Source organism: Podarcis gaigeae, assembly GCF_964106915.1.
Source record: "Podarcis gaigeae genome assembly, chromosome: 3".
Classification (NCBI taxonomy): domain Eukaryota; kingdom Metazoa; phylum Chordata; class Lepidosauria; order Squamata; family Lacertidae; genus Podarcis; species Podarcis gaigeae.
This window is the reverse complement of record NC_139680.1, coordinates 85,357,594-85,381,219: the sequence shown is the minus strand read 5'-3', so window position 1 is coordinate 85,381,219 and position 23,626 is coordinate 85,357,594. Positions and strand designations below refer to the sequence as shown.

The following is a 23,626-nucleotide window of genomic DNA, read 5'->3' as shown; positions in this document are numbered from 1 at the left end:
AACACGGCTACCTATCTGTAACTGTTATCTTTCTGTATATGTAGATATATGTGTATGTGTGCTTATATATAAAAACACATATCTGGATTATATATTATCATCTTGATCTGTAATCAGTGAGAACAATAATTAAATTAATCCACACATACATCAAAAAGAAAGATTCATTTCAGTATTTTATGTTACATTATTTATTTGTTTATTTATTTAAAAGCCTGATCAAACCCATAAGTTATCCAGTGTCATCTCATCTTCATATTTCCTTAATCAGATTAATTATAGATTAGTACCCAGAAGTGGCTTAGTCATGCTGGCCACATGACCTGGAAGCTGTGTGTGGACAAACACCAGCTCCCTCGGCCTATACAGTGGTACCTCGGATTAAGTACTTAATTCGTTCCAGAGGTTCGTTCTTAACCTGAAACTGTTCTTAACCTGAAGCACCACTTTAGTTAATGGGGCCTCCCGCTGCTGCCGCGCCGCTGCTGCACGATTTCTGTTCTCATCCTGAAGCAAAGTTCTTAACCCAAGGTAATATTTCTGGGTTAACAGAATCTGTAACCTGAAGCGTATATAACCCGAGGTGCCACTGTAGAGCGAGATGAGCGCGCAACCCCAGAGTCGTCCGCGACTGGACCTAATGGTCAGGGGTACCTTTACCTTTACATAGAAAATACCAATCCTTGTCACCAGCTCAACTCCCATGGCATGCCAGGTTAATAATCAAATACACCACAATGAGAATATAATTATGATCCAGTGGAATATAATCATTATAAATACAATAACTCAGCAACACTATTTTAACTTAATTTGAATGAAGTATAGCAGTTAGTATCTAATTCATATTTATTTATCATAAAGATTATAAATAATGCCTAATTATAAAATTGTAAGTGACAATATCTTGCATGTATCAGTGTTTCATGTTTTAAACTCATGTATCTTCTGTGGCTTTAGTTTTTCCCCAGATGCTGTTCTCATACGAGGGTTTGTGGATGTACTTCGACTGTCACTATAGCAGCTGTGATAATGCTCCCCTCCCTCGCCATAGCTATAGCACAAATTACATTATTTCAGTTTTCCAGAGCAATTATTCCACCCCCTCCCATGTGAACTCAGAGTTTTGGTTGTTTTCAAATAATCAAGATAAATGTATTATTTTCTTATATGAGAACCAAATTCAGTTCATGAGCTTCTGTTTGTTACTTTGGGAGATAACTTTCTCAAGCATTTATCTAATTTCTGGGATGCTGAATTCTCCACTGTGGCTGCCAACCACTCTTGAGAACTTCCCAACTGCAAGTATTCTCAGTAGTGGTGGGGCAGAATTGGGGAAATGGTAAAAAAAGCTATTACAGTGGTACCTCGGGTTAAGAACTTAATTCATTCCAGAGGTCCGTTCATAATCTGAAACTGTTCTTAACCTGAAGCACCACTTTAGCTAATGGGGCCTCCTGCTGCCGCCGCGCCGCTGGAGCACAATTTCTGTTCTCATCCTGAAGCAAAGTTCTTAACCCGAGGTACTATTTCTGGGTTAGCGAAGTCTGTAATCTGAAACGTATGTAGCCTGAAGCATAGGTAACCCGGGGCACCATTGTATACAGGAACACCCAGAAAAGCAAGGCCTCTAGCCCTTTCTGCTAGCTGCTCATCCCTTCCTCCACCTGGTTGCCTCACCATTTCAAGTTCGGCAGCTGGCATACAATTTCTAGCACACAGCACACACATCTCCTGCCGCAATCCCTACAGGTTGGTCCACGCTTCTACCTCCTATTTGCCATTTCAGATTTTGTGCATCATCACCTTTTGCCCTCTCATTTTGTTTAGGTACTTGCTTCTCTAACTCTCCAAGTAAGATTCCTCACACCAATTCAAGCAATGTGTTGTTTACATTTGACTCCCTTCTCCTTAACCCCACATGTCTAACTGGCATCTATTTCCTCCCATCGAATTATATGTTATCAACCTTTCTACACCACCCACACATTGATTCTCCCCCCCCACTTCTCATGCTATTGCCCCTGATCTCCTGCCGCCTATAGCCTCCTATAGACAACATATAGTTGTCAGTCTAATCTGAATGCCGCCTATGAGCTGAATCTTATTTTTGTAATATATTGTGTATTTGATTGCTTTAAACTCTAGTTTATTGTCTTGTTGCCATTCCCCACACTTAGAAAATCCAGTTTTTTGCCATGGTACACCAAGGACCTAACAGATAACATTTGATATACATATGTGTTAACTGTACAGATGTAGACAAAGACATGTTCTAACAATGGCTATTACTTTAAGGATGGAAGAAAAGTAGAACATTATACAGGCATCCCCCCCCCCCATTATGTGTGTTCTATGCACCTGCAGTGCCAAGAAATAAGTAAATGGAATCATACCAGGAAGTGGCAGGAGAGACCTGAAGATTCCTTGGGGCTGAGGAGGACATCAGTGAGGGCAGAGGAAGCCCCTAAGACACTGGAGGTGCAATGGGGTTTTGTTTCGGCTGCTCAGCCTCCCTGCGTAAGAGCTGATGTGTGGGATAGCCCAGCAGTACCAAGTGCTTTCCTGTACATCCTTCATCCTCCTACTGGCCCCAGCGCTTCAACTCTGGTTGAAGGGAGAGTTGAGTGGGGGGGGGGGATTGGAGAGCAGGACAAAATGAGCATTTAGAGGCTTTTTAGAGGTTGCTCCCCATTTTACACGATTTCAGCTCCTGTGTGGGCACCAGGAACAGAACCCATGTGTAAGTGGGAGGGGGGTGCCTGTAATATAGGCAATTTGTATCCTGGATAATAATGTATTTTCCCTTCCCTCTGCCTCCAAAATAAAGGAGCAAGAAGAAGGATGAAAACTTGTCTTTGAATTGACTGTGGGATGCTCAAAGCTACTGAGTTTCTTAGTGACAGCTGTTGCTGTTGGAAAGATGAAAGTACTTAGCCCAAGAGTCTGTTTATGTGTTTGAGCAGAGAAAGCAATATTCGTCGCAGGAAGCTCTGGAACAGACAGACTCTGAGAATGAGAGAGCGTGAGATAATTATCTAAATTATGTTCAGGCTATTATTGAAGACGAATATAGTTAAAATGTAATTAAATATGACGGGCTCACAGGATGCAAGCATGGCTTTGGAATGCTAATCATCAATTACAGCTCTCCTTGGGGGACTCAGGCAGAACGAGAAAGTTGGGAGGGGATGGCTGAGGTGAGATATGGAGTATTAAATAAGACCCCTAGGGCTATAACAAGGCTAATTTCTTTTAAGAGATGAAGCTGTGGCACCAGGGGACTTTGCTGGCCAAGCAGCATGCACTGTTGCCTTTCAGCTTGAGGACCCTCATGCAAGCCTAAGTATAGGCTGCTGGTACCAGGCCTTTTCTTCAAGATGTAAGCCTCAGCTGGAAGCAATGATTATATTCTCCCCCCCCCAAATTATAATGCCTGTGTTTTTGTGTATATGTATCAGTGCTATATTTCTTTCTTAGTCTTCCATTCATTTATATCCTCTTACTCAGGAGGGCCAATGGTCCTTGCTGAGATTTCTTGGCATTACTAAAAATAAAAAATTACTGCCGCAAGAAAATTGGGTTCGTTTTCTAGCAGTAATTCATGTTGTGATGCTGGAGTGAGAAAATATCCACTTAACAGCTTCCAGGGGCAATTTCAGCAGAGTACTGTGTGAATGGTAAGCCATGGTAACAAAGCTACTTGTTAGAACCTGTGGAAGTATGTTTGATTTCTCCCCACCCTTAACTTGCTATGTATTTTCCTTGGACCTGTTGCAGGTTATAATAATCTGTTATTATCTATCAGATTGCTTTTACTAAGTCCAGCAACTATTTCTAATTGTTAATGAATATTCCTGGACCAAAGTAGCACAGAGCAGAAACTCTTAAAGTTAGGAGAATGTTCCATCTTTTATTTGTAACATTTCCTGTTGAATTCAATTCATCAGGCCTCACCAGAGCTCACAACTGGTCCCTGAATGCTAGATGTCAGTTGTCTGAATTTTCCAGTCTCCCAGTTAGAAGTTATAATCTCCTAGTCCAAAAGCAATACGAGTAAATACTTCTGGAGTGTGTGCGGGTGTCTTATAGATATTGTGTATAGCAAATACACAATCAATATAATCCCATAGTAAAATTTGCATCCTTGTCCTCAAAATCACAGCCTTGCATTCGTTGCCATGACATATGCAAGATTCAGAAGAAGATTGCAGTGTTCCTCATCAAATGATGGAGGCAGTTGTAAGGTCAACTGCAGGAGGCAAACTTCTAAAGGGTTATCATTGCGATATTCAGTAAAGATACTCCATTTGATCAAAGCCTCTTAATGTCAGTTGTATCCTTCTGCTGACACATTCAAGTCTTCACTTAATATGACAGATGACAGCCTTCATTGCTTATTCTCTTCATGGGTGGAGATCTGCAATGAAAGCTAAAACTCTCTTAGTCAGAGCCAATGGGCACAGTCTTATTTGTGTCTTAGGGACCCCTGAATTAACATGGCTTTTTTGTGCAAGCAATGGAAACTAATGCAGGAAAACAAGACTGTGGCAGTAACCATATCAGAAAAGTCACTTGCAAGTTAGGCTTTTTAAATTAGCAGCTGTTTCTACATTTTTTTTGCAGAGAAAATGCCATATTCTCAGATGCTTCTCTAGCAAACCTGCTCAAGTCTTACCTAAAAAAGCAGTAAGACTACCAAAATTACCGGAGAATGTCTTCTTAAAGCTGGTGTAAATAACTTTAGAATGAGGTGGATTGCATTGGGTTATATGCAGGGAAGCTGTGCCTTTGTGGAAAGCTCTTCCATTTGTGCAGTGTTTGTTGACCCTTCTACTCATAAAAGCTCAGCTACTTGGGAGGGTTGTGGGACCCTCCAGAGCAGAAAGGGGCACAGCAAAGAGGACTGCAGTAAATAGAGAGGATGGGCAGAAACCAGGTGCTGCTGACTTGTGTGACTGTAAGCACTTTCTGCTAAGGCAGAGCCATCATTCAATGCAGCCCATAAGAATTGATTTAAATGAGTAAAGAGTGATGCTCAACTAATGGAACAAGTTCACCTGGATCAACTAAAACATTATTTAAGCTCTGTAACAGGTCGATACTTCTGCTCAAATTATACAGCAATTGTAATAGACAGGTGTTGTTCTGGTGCTTTCCTTTCTGCTAATTTATAGTATACAAGGCTATTCTAAATGCTTTTGTGATGTAATCTGAATTTTTAACCCCTTATCCAGAAGGTCATCTTACCTGGGTGTTTTTTTAATCGTTTCTTTTATTCTTTGTTGCTGTAATCTAGTTTGTAAGAGGTCAGTTTGGTGCTTTTTTAAATCTGATGTTCAAGTCGAGTTCAAGAGGGAAAAACACTAATCTGATAAAGCATTAGTCCAAAGAAATGAAGGAATGCTGTTATATGAAGACATCCAGATTTTATTTCTGTGTCCTGTTTGGTGATAATAAATGGGTCATCAAATTGTCTTGCTTAAGGTAAAGGTACCCCTGCCCATACGGGCCAGTCGTGTCCGACTCTAGGGTTGTGTGCCCATCTCACTTAAGAGGCCGGGGGCCAGCGCTGTCCGAGGACACCTCCGGATCATGTGGCCAGCGTGACGAAGCTGCTCTGGCGATCCTGCACCAGCGCAGCACACGGAAACGCTGTTTACCTTCCAGCTATAAAGCAGTACCTAATTATCTACTTGTACTTTTAAGGGTGCTTTCGAACTGCTAGGTGGGCAGGAGCTGGGACTCAACGACGGGAGCTCACCCCGCCGCGGGGATTTGAACCGCCGACCATGCGATCGGCAAGTCCTAGTTTTACCCACAGCACCACCCGCGTCCCTTTGCCTTGCTTACATATGACCTACAGATACGGCACAGCGTTAGAAATAATGTGGCCCTTTTATAGTGTAAGAAATTACACTTGGGAGAAGGATTGTTGTTGGTATTAATTTTTTGTATATTTATTTTTATATATTTTTAGATTTATGTGGGAAATGTTCAGTTTGGTTGTTTACTTTTTGATGAATTTTATTATTTATGACTACTTTTGTTATGTTTGTAATTATGCACATCTTTTCATGTTGTAAGCCGTATTGAGTATGGTTTTAACTATGGAAAGGTGCATACAAATAAAATTAATTATTAAAACTAAAGCATACTGTAATCCACTTAAACTACAGTTTTCCTCCCTTCCTTTAAAAACTGTACAAAAATCTTAAAGCATTGAGTTTTGGACCAGATAAAAATCCATCTAGTATAGCATCCTGCTTCCTAGCAGCCAGCCAGATGTTTCTGGAGCCTCACAACATAGGGCCCTGTTTATTATTTTCCACAATGTCCCTCTCAGATGACCAGATACAGTGGAGGACAGCAGGGCTCCTGCCTCTTTAGCAGTTATAGAGAAGTGCCAATTTCAACAAGTGCAGCCTTCTCTGTGGGGTAAGAAAAGGCGCACTTTCTGAAATTGCCTCTGCAGTACAAGTATTAGAGAAGCAAAACTCCATGTCCTCCTTTGAATCTGGTAGTTTGTTTCTTTTCTTTTGTTGTTTTGTAAGTTAAAGAACTATAAAAAGAAAGTGGCGATGGCACTGGCTCAACTGAGGTCAAGCGCTTCTCACTTGTGTCCCAGCCTACTAGTTGTAGAATAATGTCACGTAGCATGAAGTGCTGCCATATTGCTCAATTTTTAAACTGTTCTAAGGATTTTACCTTCTTCTTTTGTATTTTTTTACGTTTGTAAGTCTCCTTGAGTATCCCATATAAAGGTGACTCAGACACTGAATAAATTAAAAAGCATACTGAATATCAATATGTAAACATGTAATTAAATCACTATTAGAAGGGAAATGCCCTAATTGCTTTGTTTTTCTCTTTGAATTAAAAAAAGCACGCATCTCAAACAATTTTCTTTCGTCTGTCCTGATAAGCACATAAAGAGAGCCCTGCTGGATCAGGCCACAGACCATTTAGTCCAACAACCTGTTTTCACAGTGGCCAACAAGCTCAGAAGCAACAGCACTTTCCCCATTTGTGTTTCCTAGCAACTGGTATTCAGAGGCATACTGTATCTGGCAATATAGGCGGAGCACAGCAACTGCTAGCCCTATCCTCCATAAATTTGTCTAATCCTCTCTTTGTTGGCATCATTGCATCTTGTGGGAGCACATTCCGTAGTTTGACTATGCACTGAAATCCTAACCACACTTACCCAGGAGTCTTCTCTTCTTCTTTGGCAATCACTCGTAGCTGACTAAGATTGTCTTCCATGAATATGGTGTTAACAATGTGTCTGTAAGTGACTGTGGAGGCCAATTCTGGATATACACATCCTTCTATAGTGGAGAAATAGGTTTCTGGGTGGGAGTTGTTCACAGTGAGGATTTGCCAAACGTGCCTTCCTCTTAGCTCGTTTTCCCCTTTCATCCTGAGTTCATGCTCCTCCAATTCCATGACACCTTTGGTAGAGGCTATTCTCCAATAGGAGCGCCCTCAGGCCAGTGTTTCCCAATTAACCATGCTTACACTTCATTTTATTTAGATCTGCCTTGAAAGTGTCTTTAAACCTCTTTTGTTGTCCACTGGCTTTTTCCTTTCCATTCTTAAGTTGGGAATAGAGAAGTTGCTTTGGAAGACGATAATCAGGCCTCTGAACAACATGACCAGTCCCAAGAGTAAGCCCCACTGAATTCAGTAGGGTACGTAGTAAACAAAGTTATGATTGTGCTGTTAGTGTGATTGTTAATTTTCTTTGTGCTTCTGATTTCTCTTGCAGATCTTGGCAAGTAATAACTTTTGACAGACAAGCAGCATCTTTTATCAGAATTGTTGGAACTCACAACACAGCTAATGAGGTAACATAATAGATGAAGGTCTGCTCTCTGATTGATGCTAAGATGATGTATAACGTCACCCAGTTTTCCGTATTCAAGGCTGCCAAAGGTTAACGTTGTTCTTTTGTTGGGATAGCTTCGTAAAGATGACAGAATACGTCCTCTAACTCACTAAACGGGGAATTTATTGGTGCCCATAACTGTTTCTTTGAAGTCATGTGTTTAAATTTATCATTACCGTGTTACATTGGCCTTCACTAGTGCATTGTTGAGTGCTGCTTGAGGATACAGTTAGAACTTTGTGCACCTTTCTAAAAATGATCACATGATGCTAATGCACTGCAATTGGTCCATAAATGAGGAAAACACAATTAGTCCTTATTTTCTTTAAAAGTGTGTGTGTGTGTGTGTGTGTGTGTGTGAGAGAGAGAGAGAGAGAGAGAGAGAGAGAGAGAGAGAGACTAATTTAACCCACAGTGTTGAATACAAAGATTCTAGCCAGTTAGTGATTCCTTTAAAGCAGGGGTGCACCACCTGTGGCCCTCCAGATGTTTCTGGACTACAACTCCCATCAGCCCCAAGCAGCATAGCCGGTGATCAGGGATGATGGGAGGTATAGTCCAACAACACCTGGAGGGCCACAGGTGGTGCACCCCTGCTTTAGAGTGCGGCAGGCAGGGGTAGCTTATTTATTTATTAACTTAGGGTGCAATCCAAATCCTGGTTGCCAGCCAGTGGGGATGTATGAAGTGGTGATGCCCCCTCTGCAACTGCCACTACTGAAAAGGCCCTCTCCCTGCTGTTTATTTAGCTCATTTCATTTGGTGGAAGCACTCACGGAATGGCTTCTGAAGAAGATCTTAAGGTTCAGGTAGATGCCTAGAATAAAGTGAGAGGTGGTTATCTGAAGTTATCCAGTGAGGTTTTTGGCTAAGTTAGGGTTTGTACTTTGATCTACTTGGTCAAAATATTATATAGTCCAGCTATCACACTGCACAGGCTCTACTAATCGATTAGTATGAGTTACCTGAAACTATAGGTAACTCTGAATGCAAAAGTTGCTCAGGAGAGTAAATATTTCCTATATCCTTGCATTATATTCTCTTCGTGACATGTTCCTATTTTCTAAACCTTTTTTTTACACTTCTTGGCTGTGGGTGATCTTTTAATCTTTCTTTTGTCCTGCTGGTACCACTAAAGGACAAGTCGTTGCATTTTGTTGCTCATTTTCATTTCATCAGCTATCTAAGCAATTGGGCATACATATCTTTGTAGGACTGCATCCCTTGAGTAGGATGGTTGCTTTTTCCTGTTGCATCAGTTGTTACTTACTTGCAGCCAGGGTTTGACTTAAACGTAAGAGGCACTTAGGGAACACAAGGCCCAGTGCTTGCCATCCTATTTTCACTTCTAAGCCTACAGACACCAATATCAGCATACACCCTAGGCGAAGAATAAGAGAGAGAAAGCAAAAAACTGAAATGAAGCTGTGGTCTCAAGAGCCTGGCGAAGAAATGTATAAAACTGCTTTTTTATTTTAAAAAATCTGGTCATGTTGCTGAGTTTTCTTGGAGATTAGAGCCAAGTTCTTGATGTAGGTTAGCATATTTATATCCCTGTCAGTCACATTAGAAGATCTTTTTACTGAAAGAGAGCTGATATATTTTAATCTTGTAAAAAGTGAATCATGTCATTTCACAGAATAAATAATAGCTCCATTAAAATAGAAGCCACAAATGCAGGTAGGTAAATTATTCATCCCTTTAAACTGTATGTGTTGAGTCTCACCCACCCCACCCCGCACCCGCCTGCCACCAGAGAACCAAGGCAGCACTTTAACCTGTTAGAAGCTTAAATGTGGGCAGATTAATGTCTCTAAAGCCAAAGATATTACATGCTCCTGCATACATATTTCATACAATGGGAAATTATAAATAAGTCCATAAATTAAACTTGGTGATGGCCTTGGATGGTATTAACCATTCATTGTTTGATTCTCAACCAGTTTCTATGCTGTTTCCTGGGCTAAAGTAATAAACTCGTTACAGATTCAAAGGTATACATTTTTTAACCTAATCAGTGCTTACTGCTGCTACAAGGTTTATTCAGTACCAAGGATGCTTCACAAAATGCTTATTATGGGATGTTTTTCCTTTGCGCCCCTCCCCTCCATACTTGATTTAACTAAATACAATATCTGCCTGTATTTACAGTTTGTAGTAATTAGGATCATAGTAAACCAGAATAGTGTTCCATTTTGAGTTCAGCAGCCTGTCGCCAGCAGTGATCATTATCAAATGCTTGAGTGAATATGCAACTAAATGCATAGTAGACAATTACAGGATAGCCCGCTGCTAGGGAAAGTGCTCTCATAATCTGCTATTAGTGGTGAAATTAAGCCCTAATGGCCTTTTGAGTGATACGATGATATTCTCAGTGTTTCAAAAGTGCAATGATACCCATGTAATATTTTGAAACATTTTTCATGCAAAGTTCCGCAAATAACACACTGCTCTCTTGTTCCAGATGAAATCGTAGGCTTACTTTTTAACCATTACATCTATGTCATGGGAGGCATGTAGGTACATCCCATGCTGAAGCTGTACCATTTAAAGGTCTACAACCTCCCTGTAGGTAGTGTCAAAGGTGCAGGCCTTTGACACAAATAGTCTGTGGGCAGAATCCAGAGTCTATGATTTCATGTTAAAGATATGTATGATTGGCTCTGCCCATCTTATTTATGAACTGTGGAATGAATCCATGGAAAAAGTGGTTCCCGGGACCTGACTACGTGACATGGTAACATTTAACATGTGCCAGGCCCAAGAAGGAAAGGGGAACTTAAGAGCTCTGTTGAGTCAAACCAAAGGCCTAATTAGTCCAGTATTTTGCCTAAGCTAAGGGAAGTCCACAGGTAGAGGCTTTTACTTAACTTGTGCTTCAGTCTATTTTATACAGGCTGGTTTGTATTAGGTCTTGTATTTCAGAGGCCCTTATTAAAGTACTGGCTGTCCTCCATAGAAGGTACTACCGCAAATTTAAATGCTAGATATTTTTGCAACTATGATTTAAGGTGGGGCATGATCCTTAGTCAGCCCAAACCTTGTGATGGAAAAAAGTATGCCAGTTATGCAGCTCAGGGCAGAAACAGACATCATGCCATTGCTATTCAAAAGCATATCAACTGGGACTTCCCATGTGCCCATAGTGTGATATCTGTAAGCTCTGGCTATGCATCTATTACATTCCTTTCTTTTCCAAAGTTGTGGGTGTTATACTTGCTCTTCTAATCTCACCTGTGTCCAGTGTTTTCAGACAACATTCTCTTCACGCTGCTAGAGCCACTAGAGTTAATGGGATATTTTAAAGTATCTGCTGTACAGCGAGGAGTCATCTGTTGCTTAGTGCATTAGTATTGGCATAATACCTGAACTTTAACTTTTGTAACACTATGCCAGCTGTTTGCCAAGTTGCCCCAAACTTAGAGGGGCAGTTTAAATTAAATGAGGAGTTTAGGTCTTTTCCTGCGCAATAATGAACTTTACCATTCAGTATCACTTGTTTTCCCTCTCAGAAATCAACTCCATCTTTATTTAACATGGGGAGCAACTAGAGGCTGTTAAAGTGAGGATTCCTACATTCAGCACACTTAATGCAAGAAACCAGATTCATTCCTACCAGTAGCTGTCCCAGCATTCTGTGGTATTTCTGAATGTTCTAGGGGTGCATTTGGACACATTTTTCATCCTGTTATTTCAGAACTGCAAGAATACATATGATGGGTAAAGCAGAGGAAGCAGGGTTGGTTTATTTGTTTTTTTGTGTCCTCTGGCTTCATCATGCAATAGTTTGTGTGGATTGACTTTGTAGTGCCAATCATATTTGAAGAAGTGCTAATTGCTAGCCGTTAACAAGCTTCTGTTTCTTCATATTTTTCCTCTCTGTCTAATAGTAGTCTGGTTGCCACCTGTCTTTTTGAATAAGGTATCTCAAAGGCTAATTTTAAAAAATCCTGGATCCTATTTAATTATAGCTATTAACTGTGCATTTCTGCTTTCCAAAAAGTTTGACAGTGTTTGTGGAATATTAATCATTTCCTGTTCCTCTGGTGTTTAAGCTCTTTATCCAGTGTGACTCTGAAATTTTTGTTAGTCTTTGGATGTTTTGATTTCTTGATCACTTGCTCAGCATGATTTTGATTTCCTTCAGCATTTTATCAGCCTCCTTTGGGAGAAGTCTGTCTACTTCTACCATCTGCCTCTCATCTTTCTTTGTGAATGGTGAAATAAAGAATGCATTATGTTTTTAGCAATATTTTATGGTGCTTATAAAAATCCCCTCATGCTACCTTTTCAAGCTAATGCTGCCTTCTGTAGTAGCCTCTACTTCCTCAACTGTTTTAAAACTAGTTTTCATTACTTTTCTTAACTGCTTACAAAATGTTCCTTTTCTTCACCATCTGTGCTTTATCCCTCTCATCTAACCTTTGGCATGCTTGTTGATGGCATCTCACTTGTACATTTCCTTTTGGATTCTGTTATAACACAGAGTGTAGATTGTTCCATTCTTATTTTGCTTGTCACATGTACCACTTAGCGCATCCAATCTTTACCTTCTTTTGTTTCTGTTTGATTTCCCTTGCAGTTTTCTAAAATGTTACTTGCATCCTCTAATTAAGCTAAAACCCATCTTGTTCTCCTGATCTGCTTCAACCAAAATCTATGTTAATAACACACACAGCAAAGCAGCACATATTTCCCATTTTCTTCCGTGTTTGCAGGGTTCATCTAGTAATACCTTAACAGTCATTTTCCTTTTTGGCTGTCAGTCCCCAGATGAAGGCATATGGGGACACGCAAACATACAGTCCTTCAGTTAAGGTATTTAAACTGTTCAAGCAAATACATGCATGAAATGGTTCCTTCCATGGAAATGGATAGCGAAGGCATTCTCTTCATGGAAGCTCTGTACAGACACCTTTATCCTGCACCCAAAATAGATCCCCAGATCATTTTACATATTTGAAAATGTTTGCTTGGTATTGTTCTTTTGTAGTTCTACCTGGTGTCTTCAGTTATAGTTGGTAGCACTGTCTCTTAATACCCTGACTTTGCAGCACATGTGTTCCGATTTTTTTATTCTGGTACTTTGTCCTTGTATGATTCTATTTTATTGTGTATATGATACATAACTTTTATTACTTTGAGAAGCATTTAATGGAAGATGCTGTTTGGGACAATAACAACAGTGAGTGTAATGATGCTATAACATAACAGAGCCACTCAGATTTGACTTCTGATATCAGGGGTGTACTCAATTACATTGCCTTCCCCAGAAAGTAATGTATTATTGTCAATTGATCCAGTAACTAAATTCAGGGGTTGGTTTTGGGGCTGTTCTGGTGTTTTGTTTTGTGTGTCTCCCCCCCCCCCCCCCATTGTGTTGCTGATCATGGTAACTGAAAAAATGGCAACAGCTGTTGCTGGGGGGGATGGAAAGTACAAATAATTCAAATAATTGCAGTATTGTGAGAAGTGCCTTTAATCAAAGCATCACAGCAGCACATGTGCAAATGTGGAAATCACCCTGACAATTGCAGGAAAAGCTATCATATAAATATAGATAGATCTCTCCAAGAAAATAGTGAAGGGACAGCTGAGGATCCTTTAGAAAGCAAACAAGAGGGGACTTCCGGTGCAGCAAAATGGCCATCACCATTAAAATGGTGGTCGCCTGCTGAACAGGGAACCATTTGCGACGTTGCCATTCCATTGCCACTGCTGTGTTAGGGAGAGTAGGCTACACAAACTTCGCTCCCTGAGATCGTTGCCATCTCCCTCATATAACAGAGACCCATGAGCCTGTCTCTTTTGCTGCCGTGTTTTGAAGCACCCTCAGGTCTACGCTGTTGGATTTTTTGCATTTTTATTTCTCTTCCTCATTATTTTTAACACTGAATTGACCCCAGAGTTTGACCTTTGATCCTTTTTAGATTATAAATATAGGTAAAGGGTAAAGGTACCCCTGCCCGTACGGGCCAGTCGTGTCCGACTCTAGGGTTGTGCGCCCATCTCACTCAAGAGGCCGGGGGCCAGCGCTGTCCGGAGACACTTCCGGGTCATGTGGCCAGCGTGACAAAGCTGCTCTGGCGAGCCGGCACCAGCGCAGCACACGGAAACGCTGTTTACCTTCCCGCTATAAAGCGGTACCTATTTATCTACTTGCACTTAGGGGTGCTTTCGAACTGCTAGGTGGGCAGGAGCTGGGACCAAAAGACGGGAGCTCACCCTGCCGCGGGGATTCGAACCGCCGACCATACAATCGGCAAGACCTAGGCACTGAGGTTTTACCCACAGCACCACCTGCGTCCCACTATTATAAATATACCATAATATAAATTTATTTTAAAATATCAATTGGACTCCTTACTTCAGCTCCCGATTTTAACCTCCAGTCTCTCATATTACCCTCCCCCTTTGTTTGTTTGTCTTTTGTTGATTAGTTAGCTAGTTTGTTTTCTTCCTTTCCTCACCCCATATATATATATATATATATATATATACACACACACATCCAATCCCCTACCTCTTTCCTCCCATTTATATAACAACCAATTAAATATGTAATTGTTCTTCGCATCTTCTATCTATTTACTTCGACTTTTTGACCCAGGTTTTAGACTGGTCCAGATAATTTTTTTGGTGAACTTTAACCCTTCACCCCTCTGCAATCCCAGTTGGAATTGGATGCCATCACACTGTTTACAGTGAAAGGATCTCTCCCCCCCCCCCAATGCCAGTTATTTAGTTTTTATTTTAGAAAACCTAGCAGTTACACATTCCCATCAGCCTCTTTCTTCTTAAATTCAAACTACGAAACTGTTTCCTTCATCCCCAAGTCAGAGAACACATTTCTGGGAATCCACTGGCCGTCAAATGCCACTTAAATAAGCTTTCAAGCCTTCAGGTCGTTTTGCATATCCAGAGACCATGCTTGCCACAAAATATTTTTAAAAATTCAAAGAACATAGTGACTGAAGTTGCATTGGTTTCATACATACTGTGGGGACTGAATTATCCAAAGAAAATCCAGGGGCTGAGGTAGACAATTCACTGAAGATATCTGCTCAGTGTACTGTGACTCTCTAAAAGGCTAATCGAATTCTAGGCTGTGGTGGAGGAGGGAGAATATTCTAATAGTCTTGTATAAATCAATGGTATGTCAGTAACTTGTTTTTAGCCTTTTCACTCCCAGAGAGATAACAGGGCCTGGATAAAGCTAAGTGAAATCATAAGAGTTTCCAGTCAATGTAAAAGAAGGTTTGGAAAAAGATTTTTAAAAATCTGAAGAAATAAAGTAAATACAAATAAAGTAAAAAATAGTGGTCACGGCAAAAGCTTTATCTTAAAAAACTTCACCGTTATTATTTATTCATTGCTAGTGTCACTCAGCATAGTTAATTGACAATAGCTATCAAATCAACACAGAGGAGCATTTTTTTATATTATAATTTTTACAGAAGAATGTTACAGAGCAGTTATCATCTGAATTATTCATATTAGTATTGTATATTTGCTTTGGTTTTGCATACTATAACATTAAAACCCTTTGAACAATAAGCAAAAGCAGTATCTTTTCTTTTGTAAAGTTGAGCTACAAGCATGTGGGCCAGTTCAGACAGTATTTCTGCCCCTTCACCTGTATGTGATCTGAGTTCAGAAATGTGTGCTTCCTCTCAGGCCCCACACACCATATGTAGAAAGTAGGGCTTGCTTTAAATCAGGGGTGGGGCCCTTTTGGCCTTGTGGGCCAGATTGTTATCTCCTCTGACCTCACGGGCCAACTTTGGCACATGGATCAATTATTGTATCTTACTTTTAATGTTTAATTATAACAGTTTTTCCTCCTAATAGTTCTATAAGCTTAAATCTTTCAGAGACAAAACCTTACAAAAATAATAATGTTACAACTTCATAAAACACTTTTAAAAGGATTTTTAAAATCATTTAGATGCAGAGGCTTGTTCCAGAATTTATGCACAAGAGAGCATTCCTTGTAACTTTTAAAAATAAGAATTAGGTGGAATCTTCTTATACTTTTGAAATCACTAAACTGTTTTCTGCTTTATAAACTAGCTTGATTTTTAAGGTGCATGAGTGTTTCTTTGAATGTAGTTGGTACCTTCATCTGAGAAACAAAGAGTTTTTGCAGTCTCTGATTCTAAGCAGAGTACCTCATATTTAAAGTTATCAAATATAAATGCTTATAAGCGAAAGCCATCACACAATATTTATCTTTCTATGGTGTTTGTTTTTTAACGGGCTATAAACACAAAGCTGTGAAATGCAGAACTATACCTTTTGCAGCCTAGTGCTGTTCATAAGAACAAGCCTGTCTACGGGATTTACCTGCTAGAGTGGTGATTTGTTCTATTTCAGCACTATTCGACGCTGAACCATGCTGAAATAAATAAATAAAGTCTGCAAGCATAACAAACAAGTTAAAGCAATGTGTGAAACCTTATAAAAAAAAATCCATAAATGAACTAAGACAAGAAAAAAATTTTTTAGAGAGAATACAAAAACAGAAGCGGTCACAAAATAATTTTAGCAAGGAATAGTTGTGAAAGCTTGCCAGAAGATGTCATAGCTGCTCATCAAAAGGCAATCAGTCATGGCACCTGGCAGACAGGGTGTTGCATTGTCTCTATGTCACCACAGAAAAGGCCCCATCCCTTCTTTCCACCCTTTTGATGCTGATAAGGAAACTGAGTAGAAGAGCTCCATGAGACAATCTTAAGGATCAAGCTGAATTTGATGGGCAAAGACCATTTTTCTATAGTTCCTGGTCATTTAGGGCTTTAAATTTATCCTTGAAACAAAGTAGTATTCAGCATAGATGAAATTGGAGTGCCATGTTCGATATTTAGTGGGGCTTACATGAAGGCATGAATAAATTTGTGGTCCTTTATCATGAGCAACTTCTCTAAGCTCCATTTAGAAGGTCGTTTAGTTCTAACTATACTACCCTGTGTTCCCATTTTATTGGTTGACATTCTCTTGTTTTGTTCTGTTTTTCAGGTGTTTCATTGTGTACATTTTGAGTGCCCAGCTCAAACTGCTGCCCACAAGGAGGAAGGCTGCGAGGAAGACATATGCACAAGTGGGCAGCAGCTGGCATCCCGTCCACCTCGAGCGTCGAGTGCCAGCTCTGTGCACTCTCTCCCAGGATCCACTTCACACCCATGAGCTCACCAAGCCTATAAAGAGCATGAATAAAAGTATTTACGACCCCAGTGCCATGATAAAATTGTTCACCATCTTCTTGTTGTAGGCACCTCTTGTTCTCTGAATGGACAGAGGGGACCGTACTTGGCGGCTGGAGATGTTCAAGTGGAAAAGGCCGCCCAAAGACTTGAGGGGTGGCTTCACACTTTCCCTTTTGTTCAAATCAGGATGTTCTCCAAGGGAAAGAAATAGGCTTTCAGTTTTCACCAACTCTCCTATTTACACCCTACCTCTTTAACTGAACCAAATCAGGTTGAATCGAAGGAAACAAACCAACAAAAAGCCGAGCCCAATTGTAACATAAACATACCATGTGAACAGTATGGAAAAGAGATAATTACATGTGCCTGCAGAAGGTACTTCCTAGGAAATGGGTCTTTCCTTAGAATGTTTATGGAAGATAATGTGTACAGAAACCATATTTTTATTTAATTTATTCTTGATCCACATTTCTTTGTAAATTGCGAGCCATTTTCAAAGTCTAAGAACATAAGAGCCTGCTGGATCAGGCCATTGGCCCCTCTAGTCCAGCACCCTGTTCTCATAGTGGTCAGCCAGATGCCTGTAGGAAGTCCACTAATGGGACATGAGTGCAGCAGCACTCTGCCCACCCATGATTCTCAGCAACTGGTATTCAGAGACATGCTGCCTCTGACAGTGGAAGCAGAACAATAGCCATTGTAGCAAGTTGATAGCCTTACCCTCCATGAAGTTGTCCAATCCTTGTTTAAAGCCATCCAAGCTGGTGGTCATCACTGCCTCCTGTGGGACCAAGTTCCATACTTCAACTTCGTGCTGTGTGAAAAAATACTCTGCCCTGAATTTTCCCACATTGAACTTCACTGAATGTCCACAAGTTGTAGTGCTACAAGGGAGAAAAAACTACTATCTACTTTCTCCATGTCAAGCATAATTTTATAAATTTCTATCAAGTCACACCTTACTCACCTTTCCTCTAAACTAGAAAGTCCCAAATGCTCCAAACTTTCCTCATAGGGAAGTCTGTGGGTGTATGTATTGATATACCTATATTATTCGCTTATCATTTTCCTTTTTTCTTGAAATGCTTTCTTGTTTATCATTCTGTATCATTTAAATATACCTAATAGTGGTAGGCAATGTGATAATGACTCCATTCGACAAGGAAAAACCCTTAAGGAGGTCGTGCATAAAACAATGCAGTCCAAGGATGCTGTATTGGAATTCTGACTATTTGATATGAATAACAAAATTGTCACTTTTTACTCCCATATAAAACTATCCATCAGGTTCTCAGGTGCAGGAACAATTATTGGCTACTTTAGAAATTACTAAATCATTCTTTAATTTCTACATCAACTGATTTCCAACATCTTTTTTTGTGCTTTGGAAAACAGAAATCTATCTGATCAACATTTCAGCTGGCTTTGGTATTAATCAGAGCCGGTGGTACAATCCTGGCAATTTATAGTAAAGGTTTTTTGTTTTGTTTTGTTTAAAAAGATTATACTATTCCATTAGGGATTTTAAAAAACCCACTTCTAAGAAGCTTTTCACATAATCTCCATAAATACAGATTTGACTTTTATAGTTGGATTTGGTATGTGTGTTAAGTAATTTACAACTCAGTAGTAGCTATCCTTTGTAACTTAATCAGATTATTTGTTTGATTATTCGGAATGTGTTCACATGCAGCATTCCTCACATTCAATTGTTTTACATCCTGCTGCATTTCCTGGAGTGAAAGAGGCTATGCATTTACGCACACATGTCAATGCCATCGACCCATCTAATTAGGGGGGGAAAGATGCATTTGTCATGAAGTATGTGACTTTGGAGAATATTATTATTGTCAACTTGTGGTTGTTGTTTTTTTAAGTGGTGTAATATAGTTTGATGCAAATTGTTTGCTTTGACCATGGTGTCCTATAAATAACATTGTTGTCACAGTGCTTAAGCTTAAGTGCTTGCATTCTACTGAATGCTGTTTGTAATAAATGTGGGAAGGAATAGACAGCATTGTGGCTGCAAAGCAGTAAAAGAAAATGACTTCTAAGTTGGCCATGACTCATCTTCAGTTTTTCTTGCTTTTGGTATTTCATCTGCCATTATCTAAACCAAGCTTGCCAGAGTACTGCAGTGTGAAGTGAAGTGCAGGTACACAGTGACCAACCTTTGGAGGAAATCAGGAGATTGGCAAATGAATCATAGAAATGTATAGCTGGAAGGGACTCCAAGGGTCATTAAGTCCAACTAAAGCAATCTCAACTAAAGCATCCATGATGGGTGACCATCCAACCTCTGCTTAAAAACCTCTGTTTGACAGTTGAACAGCTCTTAGTGTCAGAAAGTTCTTCCTGATGTTTAGTCGGAATCTCCTTTCTTGTAACTTGAATCCATTGGTTCGAGTCCACCCTCTTGGAGCAGGAGAAAACAAGCTTGCTGCATCTTCCATGTATCAACCCTTGAGATATTTGAAGATGGCTAACCTATCAAGTGAAGAAAGCATCAGATGCTTCTGCCAGGGCAAAGGGCCTGGAGGTACTCTGTAGCTATCGTGAAAACCTTCATTTATTTCACTCTTGTTCCACAGGATTTCCAACTCTTACTCTAGTGCTGCTCTGATTGTTGGATATGTAGGAAGCTCTAGATATATTGGCTAGAAGGCATCAGCTAACATAGCTTGTAGATGAACTGCAGTTGGAGAACAGAAAAATAAGATCTGGGAGAGAATGTGAATGGTCTCTTCCTGCCCAAATAAATTATTATTGTTGATAAAAGGTGTTGAGCAGTGAAGAAGTGCAGCCTCACCTTTAAGTAGCCTTGTGTCTGTTCTTATTTTGAATGGAGATAATCTAGATTGCCCATAACTTGTTTTTGATCTCTCTTTTCAAACAGTCAGTTTATAGCACATGCGGGTAAACTGAGGAGAGTGCCAGAGTTCCCCACTTTGGAATGGGGGTGGTGAAATGTTTGGATCACTGTTGTGAACAGTAAGCAATAAGATCAACCTTACCATCTATTATATCAACCTTATAATACTTTAGTTTTTGACTTTGCCCTTTGCTTCACTCAGTTGTGTGTTGTTGTTATTAAAGTTCTAAATAAATCAAGAGCTTGATTGAAAGGCTATTAATAACTTTTTAAAGACAATGCAAGAATTCAAATAAATCATAACTGATAACAGCTTAATCTTCTAGGCAGTAAATACAATTCTGCATACTGTTTCTCCTGCCTTTTAGCCCCCTCTTTGATAATGATATACTTCGTCAAGCTCCCTATGAAGGATGTTGATACCATATTTCCAAGTATTTGAGACAAACCTCTTTTTTAAGAGTCTTCCAGAAAGCATTCCTTAACCTCGGGAATGACCTCCAGAAGGCATCTTAAAACAGAAATTCATAGTAAGAAAAATTCCAATGTTTCCCCCACTGATATAGCTGATATAGAAGTTACACACTTATAGTGACTCATGCTGTTAGCTCATTTTTCTAACAACCAACAAAATCTATATATAAATTGTCATCTGTAATTCCATACCATAATCCGGCGTGGCTCAACAATTTAGGGCTGAACCCTGACCCTCTAGGATTCCATGTCAAGTGTTGGCAGCTGAAAAGTTAAAAAAAAAAAGCACATTGTTCAATCACAGCCAGGGGTCTGTGGGAGCAATCAGTAAAATTATTATTATTATTATTATTATTATTATTATTATTATTATTATTAATATTAATATTAATATTAATATTGTTAATATTTTTTAAGGATATTTTGGGGAGGCACAAAAAAATCTTTTGGGCATTACAATGGAAACCTATTAGAGCAGAGATTACAAAAATAAATTTGGAGAGGTCCGGGATTCACAAAGAAGCTTTTGACAGTTCGTTTTCAATTTTGAGTGTCACTAGTGTGTATTTTGCCTGCCAACCTAGCAGTTCGAAATCACCTCCGGGTGCAAGTAGATAAATAGGGACCGCTTACCAGCGGGAAGGTAAACGGCGTTTCCGTGTGCGGCTCTGGCTCGCCAGAGCAGCGATGTCACGCTGGCCACGTGACCCGGAAGTGTCTCCGGACAGCGCTGGCCCCTGGCCTCTTGAGTGAGATGGGCGCACAACCCCAGAGTCTGGCAAGACTGGCCCGTACGGGCAGGGGTACCTTTACCTTTACCTAGTGTGTATTTTATGTTTTAATTTTTAATATTTTTTCTTCAGTTAGAAATTTGAATGTATTCCTCATCAGGACATGGAAACAATACAACTATACTGCATTTGTAGCTATAAAGCTTTTTGTAGCCTCCATCCACAAAGTAGCATGTGTATCTTAACACAGACTCCTTAAGCTGCTTTTTAACCACATCCCACCCATGCTTTAAAACTGTGTAGTAATTAGATATGAGTTTTTCACAGAAGAAACACATACACACTGCTGTGACTTAAGTTGTTTTCCTATTTTATCTCTCCTTGTGTGGAATTTTCAGCTGTGTTGCTTGCAGTATCCCCTAGAAATACCTGACAAAAATCCCTAGGCATCTTGGGTTAAGGACAGCCTCCTTGACACACATCCCTCCAGGAAGCTGTTTTGGGGATTTGTGTTCTAGTGGCAGACCTGGCTGAAGACAAGCCAGTCAGATCTGCACTTGTAACCCCACCCCCTTGCTTGGACATGATAGGCTAGTTTAAAGTTCCTGGGTAAATCCCAACCACCCTAGTGGCCAACAGAGGAGCCAACGTCATCCGTTGGCTGCACTGGAAGCAGGAGACCACCCAACCCCTGACCTCTGATGGCTCAGCCAGGCCACAGCTGCTGCTCCCGAGCCATAACAGTAAGCGGTCTTTACTGTCTTAAAACTGCTAGGAAACTGAGCAGAGTACTCAATTCTTTTGTGAAGTCATAGTCAAACTATCACAACAAGGTGCTTCTGAAAGGTTTGTTTAGTTTTCTGTTAAACCTGTAGGGGTAGTATACAGATTTGGTTGCTTTTAAAGAGAAAAATAAACGGTACAATTTAAAGAGCAATTAGGTATGCTGACTGCTCTGCAATCTCCTGAATTCCCAGCCCAGTGCTTTAGTACAAACCTAGAAATGCAAGAAGGAATATATTACAGTGTTAAGATGCATAGTTTGCACAGCAAAATACTGTCTGTCCCTCTGTAGGCTGACCACATCCATTGTGAAGACAGATATGTGCATCGATGTCCAGTAGCAACAGGACATTTAAGTAATGCCACCTTGTCCCTTCCCAAAATCACCAAATTAGTATATGTTAACTATCCTGAACCAGATTGTAAATAACATTTCCATGTATTTGGTTTAAAGACAGTTTAGTATATTTCATGGAGATGTAGCAGCCATGCAATTTTCCTAAGACAGTCAAATGCTATTTCTGAAAGTGCTTATGCGTTTATATGTATATAAGGCAACCCTATTGCCACAGCATTGCCACATTCTTAGAAATGCAAATTTTCAGTTTTCAGAGGATTTGGGTAGTGAGAAATTCCTTACTGGCCTTTTACATTACGCAGATGCTAATGACTTTTCAAGGCTCTCATTAATCTAGAGGGAAATCTTGACCTTATTAATTTCACTGGGCGACATGCAATTAATTGTGATGGGTCCAAAATTTCACACCCATTATAATTGGCAATTAACATGATTATAAATGCTAAAGCAAAATAGTTTCAAAATCGGTACCTATAACTGGTTCACCAGTGTGTCCTGGTGCAAAGCTTTTAGGAAGAATATTCAAAAATAATCCAGAGTAACTGGAGCCCAATAGTAAAAGTTACATTATGCATGTGGACATTACTGTTTGACTTGCACCAATTATTTCTGTTTGATGCGAAGCCTGCAGTGTTCTGAATATTTGCTGCATGTGAAGTAGCACAAAATGCAGACAGACACTGACCAGGGTTGCACAATGCAGTAAGCCAAACCACCCTGAGATCTTATGATGAAGGGTGGTATATAAATTTAATAAATAATGAAATAATAACTACTTGCTGACTGCTGAGGAGCAGATCACAGCTGCTTTGCTCCTCCCTAGGCTTATTAAAACAGCAGCTAAGCCAAGGTTTGACTTAGTATGTCATCTGAACCTGGGGTCATGTGTAAGGTCTAACTTCTATAACCATCACCAAAAAAATTCCTTCCAGTAGCACCTTAAAGACCAACTAAGTCAGTTCTTGGTATGAGCTTTCGTGTGCATGCACACTTCTTCAGATACACATGGTTCTATAACCATGACCTGTAACTATAGGAAATACCTTTGCTACAACTTACGGTTAGTACGGAAAGAACTTAGCAATAGGTCATGGAGCAGAAGGCACACTAAACCAAACCTTGGCTTAGCTCAGTATGTCACAGCAATAAAAAGAACCAAAGAGGAAAAAAAAGTTAGAGAAATATCCTCCCTGGGGAGCCCACAGAGTCCCACTGTCTTGCTAAGCCACAGATTGGCTTCCTGTGTTGTGCAGACCAACTCAGTACAAGAGTTTCAAGGGGAGCACATTAGAAGCAAGCATGGTGTGTGCT

The 23,626-nt window shown here is 40.0% G+C and overlaps 1 protein-coding gene and 1 long non-coding RNA gene across 6 annotated transcripts in view; one reads left to right on the top strand and one right to left on the bottom strand.

The window, feature by feature from the left end:
- The window catches only part of BTBD9 (BTB domain containing 9), a 157,350-nt gene extending 137,142 nt beyond the window's left edge, over positions 1-20,208 (top strand). For all 5 annotated transcript variants that reach the window (XM_083732478.1, XM_083732476.1, XM_083732475.1 and 2 more), the window contains exons 10-11: positions 7,772-7,850; positions 16,910-20,208. In XM_083732478.1, coding sequence (XP_083588604.1) covers positions 7,772-7,850; positions 16,910-17,077 — 247 coding nt within the window. In that variant the 3' untranslated portion in view covers positions 17,078-20,208. The remainder of the gene's footprint in view (positions 1-7,771; positions 7,851-16,909) is intronic.
- LOC310841595 overlaps positions 16,892-23,626 on the bottom strand; it is a 58,544-nt gene continuing 51,809 nt past the window's right edge. The window contains exon 2 of the long non-coding RNA XR_014562576.1: positions 16,892-20,707. This is a non-coding gene — a long non-coding RNA (uncharacterized lncRNA). The remainder of the gene's footprint in view (positions 20,708-23,626) is intronic.